The following is a 16,887-nucleotide window of genomic DNA, read 5'->3' on the forward strand; positions in this document are numbered from 1 at the left end:
TCTATACAGAAATTAATATCACGTTATTCAAAATGGGCAACTATACCAGAAAGCATGATTTTGCCACAGAGAATCATTCGCTTAAAAAAAAAAAAAGAGCTGTTGATTGTTTTAAATCGCATAGCCTACAGTTGGAAGGGCCCACAATTTGGCCGGTGTGCACTGCGACTGTCAGTGAAGAGCAGAGAGACCCAGCCAGGAATATTGCAATATTTAAAAATACAATTGTGGAACAACTGTTTGGAAAGCAAATCGCTATTGCTGTAAAGAGATCCAATCTGTCTTTTAGTTATCAAAATTAACTTAATTGAGCAAACAGTAGCCTATCTTACTGGCACCAGAGGAGAACATCGGCCATATCCTCCAGAGTAGGCTACCCTGTAATTTTTGTGGTACACTTGGGTGTTCCAGTAAGAAATTTAAAATACTTTCACCCCTGCTACTAAAACTACTATTTATACCTTACAAAATAATCCTCACCATTGATATGAAATTGTCATGACATGGTCTTTTATTCAATGCATTTTTTTCAAGCACAGTTTCAAGGTTGAAAAGAAATGACAGACGATGCCCGAAAGATGCTTCATCCAATTCGTCTCCACTCTACACGGTTTACTGTACTAGAACGCTCTCTGAATGTCAATCCAACCTGAATGCACAGAACACTGGAAAAATTATCACTGTGAAAGAAATGTTTGTTTGTCAATTAATCCCGTAAGGTATCGGTTGCCAACTGGCGATTTGACATGAAAATAAAATGTAATTCATTCATTCATTCATTCCAACCAGGTTTGAGAGTCCACAGAAAGGCCATGGGAGACTGGCTGTGCCAGTGGCAACTATTGCAGATGGAGGGAGAATGTTTGCATCATAAATTCAAAGCAAAGAGAAATCATCAGGAAGAGAGGACAACACAAGTTCCTTTGGTCCTCACTTCAGCAACAATCCCTCCATCAGCATAGACATGGATAGTGAATTAACTGTTTTTATAATTAATCCATCTCCAGCCCCCAAATGACAAAAGAATGAAATCATTTGACATCCCGTATCGTCATGGCAATTAAAGTACATTAGAAGAGACCGACTGCTCATGCTGGTCCTGAATCTTTCACTCAGTGTTTTCATCCATCAAGATGTCCATAGAGAGAGAGAAATGCAAGCAAACATTTCCACTGTGGCTCGCTGCAATTCTCCTGACTGAGATAAGTGCAGAAAGACTTGATGCCTGCTGCCTTCCCTTTTCCCTAAAAAGTGTTTTTCTCCCTCACCATTTCCATTTCTTCCACTCCTTCTCTCCCTCTCTTTCTCCCTCCATCTCTCTCTTTCTCCCCTCTATATCCCCACCTCTTTCTCTGATAGATTATCTACATGGGCTGGGTAGATGAGAAGGAGCAGGACTCCGTTCAGGACCGAATGTATTCATCACAGTTCCTTGCCTTGAGGGGTTCCTCACTCTTCAAGTTCTCAGCACCTCCTGTACGTTTTATATCCTAATTTCCCTTTAGTAGCAACAGTAACACTTCATTTTACAGTCTGTTTTAAGCTGGTACTAACCAGTGGCATAAAGTACTTAAGTAAAAAATACTTTAAAGTACTACTTAAGTAAATTTTTTTAGGTATCTGTACTTTTCTATTGATATTTTTGACAACTTCACTACATTCCAAAATAAAATAATGTACTTGTTACTTCATACATTTTCCCTGATACCCAAAAGTACAAAAAGTTATATTTTGAATGCTTAGTAGGACAATAAAATAGTCCCATTCAGGCACTTATCAAGAGAGCATCCCTGTTCATCCCTACGTCCTCTGATCTGGCAAACTCACTATACACAATTGCTTTGTTTGTAAATTATGTCTGAGTGTTGGAGTGTGGACCCTGGCTATCCATAAATTTAAAAAACAAGAACATCTTGCCATCTGGTTTGCTTAATATAAGGAGTTTGAAATTATTTATACTTTTACATTTAACTAGGCAAGTCAGTTAAGAACAAATTCTTATTTATGATGATGGCCTAGGAACAGTGGGTTAACTGCCTTGTTCAGGGACAGATTTCTACCTTGTCAGCTCGGGGATTCGATCTAGCAACTTTTCGGTTATTGGCCCAACTCTAACCACTAGGCTACCTGCCGCACTTTTGATACTTAAGTATATATCAAACGAAACACTTTTAGACTTTTACTCAAGTAGCCTTTAATTCAGTGACTTTCTCTTTTACTTGAGTCATTTTTTATTAAGGTATCTTTACTTTTACTCAAGTAGGACAATTGGGTATTTTTTCCACCACCACAAGGGGCCACAGACGGTCATCAATCAGGTGTGGAATTACCTGGTACTTCACTTTGAAACTATGTGTCAACAATGGATACTTTCTGGTACTGGTACTTACAGTACCAGCTAACTAACTACCTGCTAAATACCGGGCTGTAAAAAAAAAAGGTTATCACTTAAATGTATCTAAACTAGTTTCTGAAAATATGTGTCAAATGTTTTTGAAAATGTGTACATTGTTGTCCAGCCTATAATGAGTCCTACACACATTTTCCACCTTTGTTATTGTCTATTAAACCGTACATGTATCCAGCTGGACAACAATTATAATTCCACACCTGATTGATGACCGTCTGTGGCCCCTTGCTTTTCATTTGATTGATCATTATTACCACATCAGTATTATTATGTTATGCCAACCATATCAGTACTTGTGTTTATATATATCCACAACTCAGAATATTAGTTAATGACAATTGTTTTGTTGGTATTAAACTAAAATATAAATTGAGATTGATGTTGAGATAGATGTAGGTTTATCCCAGAGGAGCCCCCAGCTACCCCTTACATCAGCTGAGGTCCAATTTCTAGCTCAACCACATTAGTGGTGAGTTAGTGAGTTTAGGTTTTTCCCTAATTTTGTTTTGTTCCATATTCTGTTTGTGCTCCCTATAATAAGTTGCTGTGGGTTTTTCTTTTAGTTTGTCTTTTCGGAGGTAAACCTAGTGGGCAATGATCCTTCTCATTTCTGGGGCACTGAGCGAATTTCAGGTTTGCTGAGCTTGAAAGTTCTGAAAATTCTGTGCAACTTCCAGCCTTTACCTGCTTTAAGTTACAGTTTTAACCGTGGCTAGTGTGGCTATTTGATCCTAATGTACAGTGCATTCGGAAAGTATTCCGACCCCTTGACTTTTTCCACAATTTGTTACATTACAGCTTTATTCTAAAATGGATGAAATAGTTTTTTCCCTAATCAATCTACACACAATACCCCATAATGACAAAGCAAAATAATGACAAAGCAAAAAACTGAAATATCACATTTACATAAGTATTCAGACCCTTTACTCTGCACTTTGTTGAAGCACCTTTGGCAGCAATTACAGCCTTGAGTCTTCTTTGGTATGACGGAACAAGCTTGTATTTAGCGAGTTTCTCCCATTCTTCTCTGCAGATCCTCTCAAGCTCTGTCAGGTTAGATGCCTGTTGAGGACATGGCAGATTTACGCCCCCTTTGGAGAAATTGGGTACCCCTAGTAAACTGAAAAAAATTTTGTCAAAAATTGCTAATATATGCATATAATAATTATTATTGGATAGAAAACACTCTAAAGCTTCTAAAACCGTTGGAATTATGTCTGTACGTATAGCAGAACTCACAGGGCATGCATTCTTCCAAACTAGTTTTGTGGTCATGAAAGTTGGAGCAACTTTGACGTCATCGCCCCCACCCTTCCCAACCACTTATGGATCTGGGGACACTTTCTATCTCTTCCACTAGATGTCCTCATTCTGTAGAGCGTTTAATCGTTCAAATCGCGCGAGAATTGGCCCTATGGGAGTGATTTGAGTAAGTGCCGCGAGAAAAAACCTGTGCGTTAGGGCGCGAATTGGTCACAGCCATTCCTTTGTTCCAGCACTCCTGGGAAGAGCAAACGATGCCCGGTTGAATTGAAATTTGTTTTGTGTGTTAAAAACATCATAAAGCTTGCTTCTGCACTTAGTTTGACCTGTTTAGTCGACATATAATATGTAATTTTGAAGTTTTGATGCGCAACTTTTCCGGACCAGAGGACATTTTGGGTGCATTTCAGCTGATGTTATTAGCAGTAGCTAATACAAAGACGCAAGACTTGAAACCAAACGATGTATTGGGTAAGTAGGAACCCTTCCAGAACATTCTGAACGAAGACCATCGAAGGTAAGGGAATATTTATGCTTAAATCTGTGTTTCTGTTGACTCCAACATTACGGAGAAATGTAGCTTGTATCTGAGCGCCGTCTCAGCATATTGAATAGTGTGCGATTTCTGTAACGGGGGAGAGGAGTTCCTCTAGAGGAACTCCTGGCATCAACAGGTTAGATGAGGAGCGTCGCTGCACAGCAATTTTCAGGTCTCTTCAGAGATGTTCAAATCGGGTTCAAGTCCGGGCTCTTGCTGAACCACTCAAGGACATTCAGAGACTTGTCCTGAAGCCACTACTATGTTGTGTTGGCTGTGTGCTTAGGGTCATTGTCCTGTTGGAAGGTGAACCTTCACCCCAGTCTGAGGTCCTGAGCGCTCTGGAGCAGAATTTAATCAAGAATCTCTCTGTACTTTGCTCGGTTCATCTTTCCATCGATCCTGACTATTCTCCCAGTCCCTGCCGCTGAAAAACAACACCACAGCATGATGCTGCCACAGCCATGCTTCACCATCGGGATGGTGCCAGTTTAGCCAAAGAGCCAAACAGTTCAGGCCAAAGAGTTCAATCTTGGTTTCATCAAACCAGAGAATCTTGTTTCTCATGGTCTGAGTCCTTAAGGTGCCTTTTGGCAAACTCCAAGCGAGCTATCATGTGCCTTTTACTGAGGAGTGGCTTCCGTCTGGCAACTCTACCATAAAGGCCTGATTGGTGGAGTGCTGCTGGTTGTCCTTCTGGAAGGTTCTCCCACCTCCACAGAGGATCTCTGGAGCTCTGTCAGAGTGAACATCGGGTTATTGGTCACTTCCCTGACCAAGGCCCTTCTCCCTCGATTGCTCAGTTTGACCGGGCGGACAGTTCTAGGAAGAGTCTTGATGGTTCCAAACTTCTTCCATTTAAGAATGATGGAAACCACTGTGTTCTTGGGGACCTTCAATGCTGCAGACATTTTTTGGTACCCTTCTCCAGTTATGTCCCTCTACACAATCCTGTCTCGGAGCTCTACGGACAATTCCTTGCTTTTTGATCTAACATGCATTGTTAACCTTAACCTTAACAGGTGTGTGCCTTTCCAAATCATGTCCAATCAATTAAATTTACAACAGGTGAACTCCAATCAAGTTGTAGAAACATCTCAAGGATGATCCATGGAAACAGGATGCACCTGAGCTCAATTTCGAGTCTCATACAAAGGGTCTGAATACTTATGTAAATACAACATTTCTGTTTTTTATTTTTTATACATTTGCAAAAATGTCTACATACATGTACCTGTTTTCTCTTTGTCATAATTGGGTACTGTGTGTAGACTGACGAGGGGAAAAAATAGTTTCATCGATTTAAGAATAAGGCTGTAACGTAACAAAATGTGGAAAATGTCAAGGGGGTCTGAATACTTTCTGAATGCAACGTAGGCCTACGAGAGGGATCTTTCAGTATTGAAAGTGGCTAATATTGCGTTGATTAGATCACAATTGCAACAGTAAAGGGAACCGTTGATAGTGTTAACAAGGAAAACTCTAGAACAGTGGTCACCAACCTTTTCTGAGTCAAGATCACATTGTGTTAAAATGCAAGCCGTGATTTACTGCTGAGATTGCTAGTACTGTAGCAATGAGGTTTGTGCAGTAAGCTATAGGCCCAATACATTATCAAATCTAACTTGATTTGCCACATGCGCCGAATACAACAAGTGTAGACTTTACCGTGAAATGCTTACTTACAAGCCCTTAACCAACAGTGCAGTTCAAGAAGAAGGAAATATTTACCAAGTAGGCTAAAATAAAAAGCAAATCATAAAAAGTAACACAATAAGAATAACAATAACAAGGCTATATACAGGGGGCACCGGTACCGAGTCAGTGTGCAGGGGTACAGGCTAGTTGAGGTAATCTGTACATGTAGGTGGGGGCAAAGTGACTATGCATAGGTAACAAACAAACAGCAAGTAGCAGCAGTGTACAAGAGGGAGGGAGGGGGGGGGGGGGGGTCAATGTAAATTGTCTGGTGGCGATTTTTATGAATTGTTCAGCAGTCTAATGGCTTGGGGGTAGAAGCTGTTGAGGAGCCTTTTGGTCCTAGACTTGGCGCTCTGGTACCGATTGCAGTGCGGTAGCAGAGAAAACAGTCTATAACTTGGGTGACTGGAGTCTCTGACAATTTTATGGGCTTTCCTCTGACACCGCCTATTATATAGGTCCTGGATGGCAGGAAGCTTGGCCCCAGTGATGTACTGGGCCGTTCGCATTACCCTCTGTAGCGCCTTACGGTCAGATGCAGACCAGTTGACATATCAGACGGGGATGCAACTGGTCAGGATGCTCTCGATGGTGCAGCTGTAGAACCGTTTGAGGATCTGGGGGCCCATGCCAAATCTTTTCAGTCTCTTGAGGGGACTGAAAAGTAACACAATAAGAATAACTGGAATAATTGGAGTTGTGTTTGGCCATGCAGTCGTCAGTGAACTGGGAATACAGGAAGGGACTAAGTACACACCCCTGAGGGGCACCAGTGTTAAGGATCAGCATGGCAGACGTGTTGTTGCCTACTCTTACCACCTGGGGGCGGCCCGTCAGGAAGTCCAGGATCCAATTGCAGAGGGAGGTGTTTAGTCCCAGAGTCCTTAGCTTAGTGATGACTTTGTGGGCACTCTGGTGTTGAACGCTGAGCTGTAGCCGATGAACAGCATTCTCACATAGGTTTTCCAATTGTCCAGATGAGAAAGGGCGGTGTGGAGTGCGATTGAGATTGCGTCATCTGTGGATCTGTTGGTGCGTAATGCGAATTGGAGTGGGTCTAAGGTGTCCGGGGGGAGGCTGTTGATGTGAGCCATGACCAGCCTTTCTAAGCACTTAATGGCGACCGATGTGAGTGCCACGGGGCAGTACTCATTTAAGCAGGTTACTTTCGCTTCCTTGAGCACAGGGACTATGGTGGTCTGCTTGAAACATGTAGGTATTACAGACTCGGTCGGGGAGAGGTGAAAATGTCAGTGAAGACACTTGACAGTTGGTCCGCGTAATGTTGACCTGTTTAAAGGTTTTGTTCACATCGACTACCGAGAGCGTTATCACAAAGTCATCCAGAACAGCTGGTGCTCTCGTGTATGCTTCAGTGTTGCTTGCCTCGAAGCGAGCATAAAAGGCATTTAGCTCGTCTGGTAGGCTCGCGTCACAGGGCAGCTCGCATCTGGGTTTCCCTTTCTAGTCCGTAATAGTTTTCGTGCCCTGCCACATCCGACGAGCGTCAGAGCCGGTGTAGTAGGATTCAATCTTGATCCTGTATTGACGCATTGCTTGTTTGATGGTTCGTCTGAGGGAATTGTGGGATTTCCTATTAACGCCCGGAATAGTCTCCCGCTCCTTGAAAGCGGCATCTCTATCTTTTAGCTCGATGCGGATGTTGCCTGTAATCCATGGCTTCTGGTTGGGATATGTATGTGTTATCACCCCATATTGTCTGCCAATATATTGTTGTTCGGGCCATTTAAAAAAATTATATTTCAACATTTGAGGTAAACAATATGATCACACTGGTAATAGATCCATTGTTGTATTTACCTGTGAGGCAGAGCTGAGTGAGCATTTAAATATTTAAATTTTAATTACATTTTACAGGGCTGATGGTGCCTTCATCTGATGGTCAGTCTCAGCGGAGGGAGAGAGCAGCAGACTGAGGGTCCACCTCTCAACATCCCTCCACTCTCCATTTCCTCCACTGACACTGACCAAAAAGGGACATCGTCTTTCAGCTAATGGTGAAACTCCAGGCGCACCACATAATTTCTGCCTCATGCACAAATTCATGTTGTTACTCCTATGAACAGAGAAAGTGAAATATTCATCGATATTAAAAAAGAGCAAGCCTATAGATACACTTTCCTACTCATTCATTACTGTGCTTGTTTTAGCGCTGAGTGGAAATAGGAAGAACGCTCAAATTTGTGGCTTATTAAAGTGTTCAATCTAAAGTATTGAACTTAAGCATGAACTCACTCATAAAAACAGCAGCCCTTTGCTGTATTCGTTGACAGTCAAGGCAAAGTTTGTACCTTCAGAAACATTAAATTGTTAAAAATTGCAAAAGTTGCCTATCCGGTGCGCAGGGCAGCTGATTCGGGTGCACCTACCTTCAACAGCCCAATAGAATATGACTTTTTGTTGTAGACTTTCTGTCACTGACAACCAACATAGGTGTTATAAGATTGGTGAAATCGGTGTGAAAGTTGCATAAACACACATGAAAAAAATAAAACCAGTGACTTTGATTTGGAAGCATTGTGAAAGACCCAACTTGGGAAATAAAATATAACTGTACGAAGGCGAATCTGATCATCATTGCAAAGCATTATGACATCAGTGTGTTATCTATCCATCCAGAAGTAGTGGTCGAAAATGTACTCAATGCTGCTTTGGCGCTGAAGGAAATACTCTCAGAGAGAGGCTGATGAAAAGGGTGATACGGGTGGTAGAATAAACCCTGAAGACGTGCCACTGTGGGAGTAGGAACTAAAAGGCAAAATTAGAGCAACAGAAATTTAAGTTTGAGTACAAGAAAAGAGAACTTGAGTTAGAATACAGAAAAGAACAAGAAGAGTGTGCAGCAAGACCTTTTATCAGTTGCGTATGAACCTTTTGTTTCTGATGGGTTTGTGTCTCTTCAGAGTGGCGATGATGTTAAGCAGCCGGTGAAAATACTGCGAGACACTGGGGCAGCCCAATCCTTCAGTTTGGAGGGTGTTTTGCCTTTGTGGTCCCAGTTCCCAGTTTTTGCTGTTACGCGTGCTATGTTTAAGAAGATTGCAGAGAGCAAGTCTAGTGTTCGGGAATGTCAGCGATCCCACCATGTTTAATCTGTCTGAGACCTTTGTGTGGTCCTGATTTCAGTAAACCTCCTAAATTGACCTCTCCTTTGAAAACCCCAAAGGTGAGCGAGTTAGTAGGACCGCTGAAAGAAGATAGGTTCCCTACAGTTGAATTAGGAAGCAGCTAATTGCTGAACAGAGAAAATATGCTTCCCTCTCTCGTCTTTTTGTTGAGATACATGCAGAGGAGGAGTTTGATGAAGTTCTCATGGGTCACTTTGACAGAGATGGTGTTCTGATGAGGAAAAGGCATTCTCAAGCCACTTCTGGTCCAAAAGATAGTCCCAGTGTATCTCAAATTGTCGTTCCAGTTACACTCTGACAAGAGATACAGAGGTTGGCTCACGATGGAAGTATGGTAGACCATCTTGGGGTGAACAAGATGGGTGATTGTATCCTGCGTAACTTCTTCTGGCCTGGTCTGAAACATAATGTTGTGGTTTACTGTAAATCCTGTAGCGTTTACCAGCTGACTGTTAAACCGAACAAAACTCTGCCTGTGGCACCTTTGCAGCCTATACCTGCTTTTGACAAACCTTTTAGCAGGGTTCTGGTGGACTGTGATGGTCCTTTGCCCAAAGCAACGAGTAGTAACCATTTTCTCTTAACCATCGTGTGTGCTGCCATTCGTTTCCCCAAGGCCATTCCACTGAGCAACATCATGGCTCCCAGTATTGTTAAGGGCCTTGTGAAACCTTTTCAACGTTTATATCCTCAGATAGTGCAGTCTGAATAAGGTTCAAATGTAATGTCAAATATCTTCCAGCAAGTGCTACAGAAGTTGGGTGTTACCCATTGCCCCTCCGGTGCATATCATCCAGTCACAAGGCGCTCTTGGGAGATTTCATCAGACTTTGCAGTCAATGTTGAGAGCTTACTACTTTGAGTTCGAGAAAGACTGGGATGAAGGGATGCCTCTAGTGCTATTTGCAGCACAGGAGGTTGTTCAGGAGTCTCTCGGTTTCAGTCCGAACAAGCTAGTGTTTGGACTTTATGCGAGAAGCAGTGAGGCTCCTCAGAGTAGGAAGGGGAGGACCATCCTCCTCACTAAATTTCATACAAATACAAATGCAAACATTTAAAAAGTTATATTTTTAGATAAAACTATACTTAATATAATCACTTCACCAAATAATTGATGAAAACACAGTATTTTGCAATGATGGTCAACAGTAGCCTCAACAGTACTCTGTAGGGTAGTACCATGGTGTAGCCGGGAGACAGCGAGCTTCCGTCCTCCTCCGTGTACATCGACTTCAATACAAAACCTAGGAGGCTCGTGGTTCTCACCCCCTTCCATAGACTTACACAGTAATTATGACAACTTCCGGAGGACGTCCTCCAACCAACCAGAGCTGTTTCAGCATGATCTGACATTGTCCACCCAATCAAAGGATCAGATAATACATCTAGGACTGAAAGCATAAGCTACAGCTAGTTAGCACTGCGATGCATAAAATAGTAGTTGAGATTTTTTTGCTGTTTTTTTACAGCTTATTTCCTGCAATTCTATGCATTCTTCCATGTCTTATGTGCGTTTATATGATACCAGGGGTCGATGCCCGAACTAGTTTTTTGGGGGGACCCGCTGTCCGTATTGAGCCCGTTCTGCGTCTGAATCTGGTCTGAGGTCCACCAGATAAGTATGGGGGACTAGGTTGTAGCAACCTCATGATGGGTGTAGGGAAAATTAGAGTATCATGTAGTAGCCTAAACCTATCGCTGTTACATTTTACTGGGTGAATGGAATCTGAATGACAGTCATGTTTTAATAGAAAGAAGGCCAAGGTCATGAAAAAATAAATAATAATCGTCCTCCCTCATCTTAAACGGCACTGACCGCCACTGGTCAGAGGTCCATTGACTTTGCTGAGAGAGAGGTTGTAGGAGGACAACACCTCAAACATGAAAACAAATCTGTTGGAGCACGTAAGCACTTTTCAATACAGATTGCAGCTTACACCGTACCTGTAAAGAGAATATAGAGCAAAACAAACAGGGGAAACATCAAAACTCAGGCTTCTTTCTTAACTAAAGTGGTTGAGCCAGAAATCTTACCTCAGGTTTAGCTCTCTCAACATCTCCTTTCCCCTGATGCACTGGGTCAGCAGCTCTTAAAAACCAGCTGGTCCAGCACAGGTGGCTAACGAGGTGACTCCTATCAGTGCGCACCTCAGCTATCGTGCTAACATGCTAACCAACATCGAAGGGGAGAGAAAAATCAAACCCGTAACAAGTGTGAAAATGGGAACACAGAGTGTGCAAGTAGGACATAAAAGATTAAAGTGAAGGAAACTGAAACAGACCAATGTAATTACACTTCAAAAAGATTTCAAAGGGACCCATCTGAATAGATGACTAAAGGGTATTTAATGTGTAATGTTGCAGGTGACTACATGGGACTGGACGAGGGCAGAGAAAAGCTACACTGTGTATGAGATCATGTGTAAAGTTTTAAAGGTATGTCAACAACTTTTACGCCTGAGGTACTGTATTTAGAAAGTGCTGAGTAGCAAATGTCAGGGTCTGTGTTTGAAAGATGACATGAAAAAGAGAAGAGATCTGTGCTATGTGTCCTTTGTAATTTTAATGGAAAGAGTTGTGACGTAGAATGTGTGGATATTGCACAATTTCTACGCACATTGCGTCTTTGCAAGGCTAGAGTTGATCAATTTCTTGACCACTGGTTTCGCTTTCATATGACAGTGCAAAACAGTAAAACTCAAAATGCTGCTATTGGAAGCAGTTATACTTTCTGAAACTCTGGCTGGTATCATTGAAATTTTCTGCAATGCTCTTTCACGAGTGCATTTGGTATGCACAGCAGCATGTCTCGGCTGGGACGAGGGAGTTGACACTTGATTTTGAAATCCTCACAGCAGCATCAGCAGCTCCGCTTATTCATTTCTCACTCAGCCAGGTTCGTCATCACATACTGAGTGAGCTGGTCATTTGCGCCGTGCACATAACTGGTTATTTCTATATGTATTGTCAGCTATGTCCGTCCGCCGATAACACATTGAATTACAAATGTGAAGCAGCATTTCTCAACATGTGAACCAGATTTTCTGAAATCCTAAAATGCATGTTGATTGAATTCCAGCCAATGTCTGTCACATCCCCTTAGGGTATCACTGGGTTTCTTATCTGCATACAGTACAGTATACAGTGCCTTTCAAAAGTATTCATCCCACTTGATATTGTTCCTATTTTGTTCCATTACAACCTGTAATTTAAATAGCTTTTTCATTTGGATTGCATTTAATGGACATACACAAAAAATAGTCCAAATTGGTGAAGTGAAATATAAAAAATGAAAAACGGAAAAGTGGTGCATGCATGTGTATTCACCCCCTTTGCTATGAAGCCCCCCAATAAGCCCCTTCAGAAGTCACATAATTAGTTAAATAAAGTCCAACTGTATGCAATCTAAGTGTCACATGATCTCAGGATATAGACACCTGTTCTGAAAGGTCCCAGAGTCTGCAACACCACCAAGCAAGCGGCACCATGAAGACCAAATGAGCTCTCCAAACAGGTCAGGGACAAAGTTGTGGAGAAGTACAGATCAGGGTTGGGTTATAAAAAAAATATCAGAAACTTTTAAAAATGGAAAGAATATGGCACCACAACAAACCTGCCAAGAGAGGGCCGCCTACCAAAACTCACAGACCAGGCAAGGAGTGAATTAATCAGAGAGGCAACAAAGAGACCAAAGATAACTCTAAATGAGCTGCAAAGCTCCACAGCGTAGATTGGAGTATCTGTCCATAGGACCACTTTAAGCCGTACACTCCACAGAGCTGGACTTTACAGAAGAGTGACCAGAAAAAAAGCATTGCTTAAAGAAAGAAATGAGCTAAAACATTTGGTGTTCACCAAAGGGCATGTGGGAGACTCCCCAAACATATGGAAGAAGGTACTCTGGTCAGATGAGACTAAACTTGAGCTTTTTGGCCATCAAGGAAAATGCTATGTCTGGCGCAAACTCAACACCTCCCATCACCCCGAGAACATCATCCCCCCCCCTCCCCAGTGAAGCATTGTGGTGGCAGCATCATGCTGTGGGGATGTTTTACATCGGCAAGGACTGGGTGGGAAACTGGTCAGAATTGAAGGAATGATGGATGGTGCTAAATACAGGGAAATTCTTGAGGGAAACCTGTTTCAGTCTTCCAGAGATTTAAGACTGGGATGGAAGTTCACCTTCCAGCAGGACAATGACCCTAAGCATACAGCTAAAGCAACACTTGAGTGTTTTAAGGGGAAACATTTAAATGTATTGGAATGGCCTAGTCAAAGCCCAGACCTCAATCCAATTGAGAATGTGTGGTATGACTTAAAGATTTCTGTACACCAGCGGAATCCATCCAACAACCAAAACATATTTTGGATCTTCAAAGTGGTAGGCATGTAGTGTAAATCAAATGGTACAACCCCCCCCCCCCCCCCCCCATTTTTTTTATTCCAGGTTGTATGGCAACAAAATAGGAAAAATGCCAAGGGGGTGAATACTTTCGCAAGCCACTGTATGAGTGGCTTGAGCACATTATCAGCATGATATCAAGACATGGGTTCAAATAATATTTTTAACATTTAAAATACTGTACTTTATTATGATTGAGCTTGTCAGGAGCAACGGAACCAATAGAATTGTCCCAAATGCACAAACCCCGCCCATCTGGCATTCCAGGCAGGCTCAATGAAACCACTCAAAGCATTTAAAATAAAACAAATACCAATTGAACCCATGTGTGACTGGCATTGAACGCAGGCATGACTAACATGGTTCTCTCAGGACAGTGACCTCTTGGACAAGCGGAAGCACTGCTTCAGTGTCCAAACGGAGTGTGGGGAGGACATGTTCTACAGTGTAGAACTGGAGTGTGAGCTGCTCATCTGGGAGAAGGCCTTTCAGATGGCTACCTTCCTGGAGGTGGAGAGAATACAGGTACACAATAGATCAGAGGCAGAACTTTTTCATAAATCAATTTCCAGGCAGGTTTCAACGCCTCCCAAAGCAACATCCAAGCTCTCTGTCATCAAAATTGTCACTTGAAACCAATCAAAACCAAACTCTTTTAGGTAGGGGTGGGGAGTGAGGCAGAGCTATGTGGGAGGGCTCATCCTGCTTAAACAATGGTAGGAGATAAACCGATAAGTGATAAAGAGAACCAGTGGCACACTCTACTATACAGGCCAAGCTTGCTCATCCTCTCACAACAACTGATTTATGTGCGTTTAGCTGTGGAAGATTATGCTGTCTATTATATATGCCTCTTGTGACTAGCGTCTTGCACTGTTTCCCCTCCACAGTGTAAAACATACGCCTGCATCATGGAGAGCCACCTGATGGGACTGACCGTAGATTTCAGTATGGGCTTTGTCTGCTTCGATGCTGCTTCAAAGGTAAGTTACATTACTGGTACATCAACTTTGGGCATTTACCAAGTCTGAGAGCCACCAGAACTACTCCACTAGAATACATCATGTGGACAAACAGGACACATCGACAGCTATGTTGTTCTCTGTGTTTCTTGGCCTAATTCCTACACAGCGAGGCATATTATTTTTCTCTCCCCAGAGAGTCTTGCGGTAGCCTAGGCTACTGCTGATAGGCAGGGTATTGTTTATCAAAACAAGCATGAAATTACAATTCATATTTAAACGGCAATTGTAAAACTATACACATGGTGGGGAATGTTTAATAATTTAATCAGATAGGAGACCGGCCTTGTTCTGCACTCACAGGATTCAGATCTGTGTGGAGCCCCTAGGGGGAAGATTGTTGCTTCCTATTGTGTTTTGTACATGTATATCTTGTTTTGTATGGAATGTGAATAAATTAATTAGCATATTTTACTCGTGTAAATTCCTTACCATGGGCAAAAAAACGTACATTCTATTCAAAAGACAGACAGTGATACAGAGGGAGAGCTCGATCTCTATTGACACAAATTAAAACCGACCTACCCAATGTTGAAAAGTCTGGCTACTGGTTTAGAACAAGGTGACGTGGACGCTTTCACGTTCTCTAGACAGGCCAAACTAAATGATTGACAATTAGGAGGAAGTTTATCATCACTCTGTGGTAGATTCCAATCGTCATTCACAACAGGAAGTCATCTTCCAGGTGTCTCTACAATCCACACTGTGTTTCCTGCTGAGGTTATGACTTATTATTATAAGTGCACTGTCTGGTACATTTTCAAATGTTAGGTGGAAAAACATTATGGGAATCATTTAGCGTTGCAATTCAGTTATATGATAATTATAGGTAGCTAATTTAAGATGACTAATCAGGATCAAATAGATAGATAAACAGCTAGTTTACCGTAACGCTACCGTAACGATAAGCTTCTTTATAAACCAAGTCCAACCACATTTACTTCCTTCCCCTATATAGGCAGTGCTATGGAGATACAAATTTTCCCAACTGAAAGGGTCCTCTGATGATGGGAAGAGCAAGATCAAATTTCTGTTCCAAAATCAGGACAATAAAGCTATTGAAGCCAAGGTAACAAACCTCCCTGACTCTGTAAAATCCTCTCTGTGAAATCAGCCAATACAGATATCATATTTGTATCATGTTTTCTTAGCCATTATCACCTGATACCAATGTGAACAACGATGTACTGTATTGTGCATTCATACAATTTTTTTTGTGTTATTATACCAAAACAATGAAATACTTACTGTCTGTCGTTTGTTTCCCAGGAGCTGGAATTTTCAAACCTCTTTGCCGTGCTTCACTGTATCCATGCGTTCTTCGCTGCCAAAGTTGCTTGCCTGGATCCAATGTTTCTGGAGAGCCAAGGTGCTGCGACGACCACGGTGGGGGTGGGTTCCCACTCTCACCAGTGTCTCCTGTAACGCACAGACATCCCAAATCAAATACTCTACCTGACAGAGCCTGTACACCCCCTCTCCTTCCCTTCCCCTGAGCACTCCCTCTCGACACTGCACTTTCACTACATGGTGGACCAGAGAGAAGGAGGAGACGAAACAAACGAGTACGTTCTACGGTCATCCAGTGAACAAGGACATGTGAATCCCACATGTAAATGGAACTATGATTGGCAGACCTCTTTTTTTTTCTTCCAAGAAAGACACATTTTATATTTTATCAGAGAAAGGGATGATAACTGTGTGCACTTTAGGACCTGTACATTGCACTGTACTTCAAATGACTTTCTAATACGGAGGAGTGAACGCAGAACCAATGAATGGAGAATGGATGACAAAACAATTCTCAATTGAGTTTTTTTGTCTTTGGGTAGGACCTCGGACATAATTCACAATGATTCACACGTGTTGTTCACACTGCTGATAACACAATCATATTGTCCACAATCTTATTTCCAACTGTTTTCTACAATATTGTATCATTTTCTTGAAGGTTCACGTGTATTTTCTTTGAACAGGTACACACACTGAGGACTATGAACAAATTGCTATCTTCTTCCTGACAAAAGAAGATTTCAAGACAATTTGAATTCTGATGATTATAGCAATTTTTAAGGACGGTCACTAAGTTAATATTGCCAACATTTATCACTGGAAGTGTTAATTAGTCATACAGAAATGTTACTAATTCTTTTCATCACTTAAACCGATTGATTTCCTAATAATCATGAATAATTATTAGATTCATGATTATTGAAAAGATAGGAATGTAAAACTAGTGTTACATAACTTAATATTTTTTATTGTGCGGTTGTATAGTGAAGTTGAAAGCACTTAGTTTTCTCTAATCTATGTTATTTGATTTATCTGAAAGCATCCTTTTAATTCAACAAATAAACGGTGAAATGTGTGCGCATTATGGATTATACACACATGTATAC

At 41.7% G+C, this 16,887-nt stretch overlaps 1 protein-coding gene across 1 annotated transcript in view; it reads left to right on the forward strand.

Moving 5' to 3' along the window:
* LOC139377374 (gamma-1-syntrophin-like) overlaps positions 1–16,055 on the forward strand; it is a 30,958-nt gene extending 14,903 nt beyond the window's left edge. The window contains exons 12-17 of the mRNA XM_071120400.1: positions 1,360–1,476; positions 11,429–11,500; positions 13,839–13,991; positions 14,357–14,449; positions 15,447–15,557; positions 15,758–16,055. Coding sequence (XP_070976501.1) covers positions 1,360–1,476; positions 11,429–11,500; positions 13,839–13,991; positions 14,357–14,449; positions 15,447–15,557; positions 15,758–15,913 — 702 coding nt within the window. The 3' untranslated portion in view covers positions 15,914–16,055. The remainder of the gene's footprint in view (positions 1–1,359; positions 1,477–11,428; positions 11,501–13,838; positions 13,992–14,356; positions 14,450–15,446; positions 15,558–15,757) is intronic.
* Positions 16,056–16,887: the final 832 nt, after the last annotated feature.

This window comes from Oncorhynchus clarkii, chromosome 20 (assembly GCF_045791955.1).
Source record: "Oncorhynchus clarkii lewisi isolate Uvic-CL-2024 chromosome 20, UVic_Ocla_1.0, whole genome shotgun sequence".
NCBI lineage: Eukaryota > Metazoa > Chordata > Actinopteri > Salmoniformes > Salmonidae > Oncorhynchus > Oncorhynchus clarkii.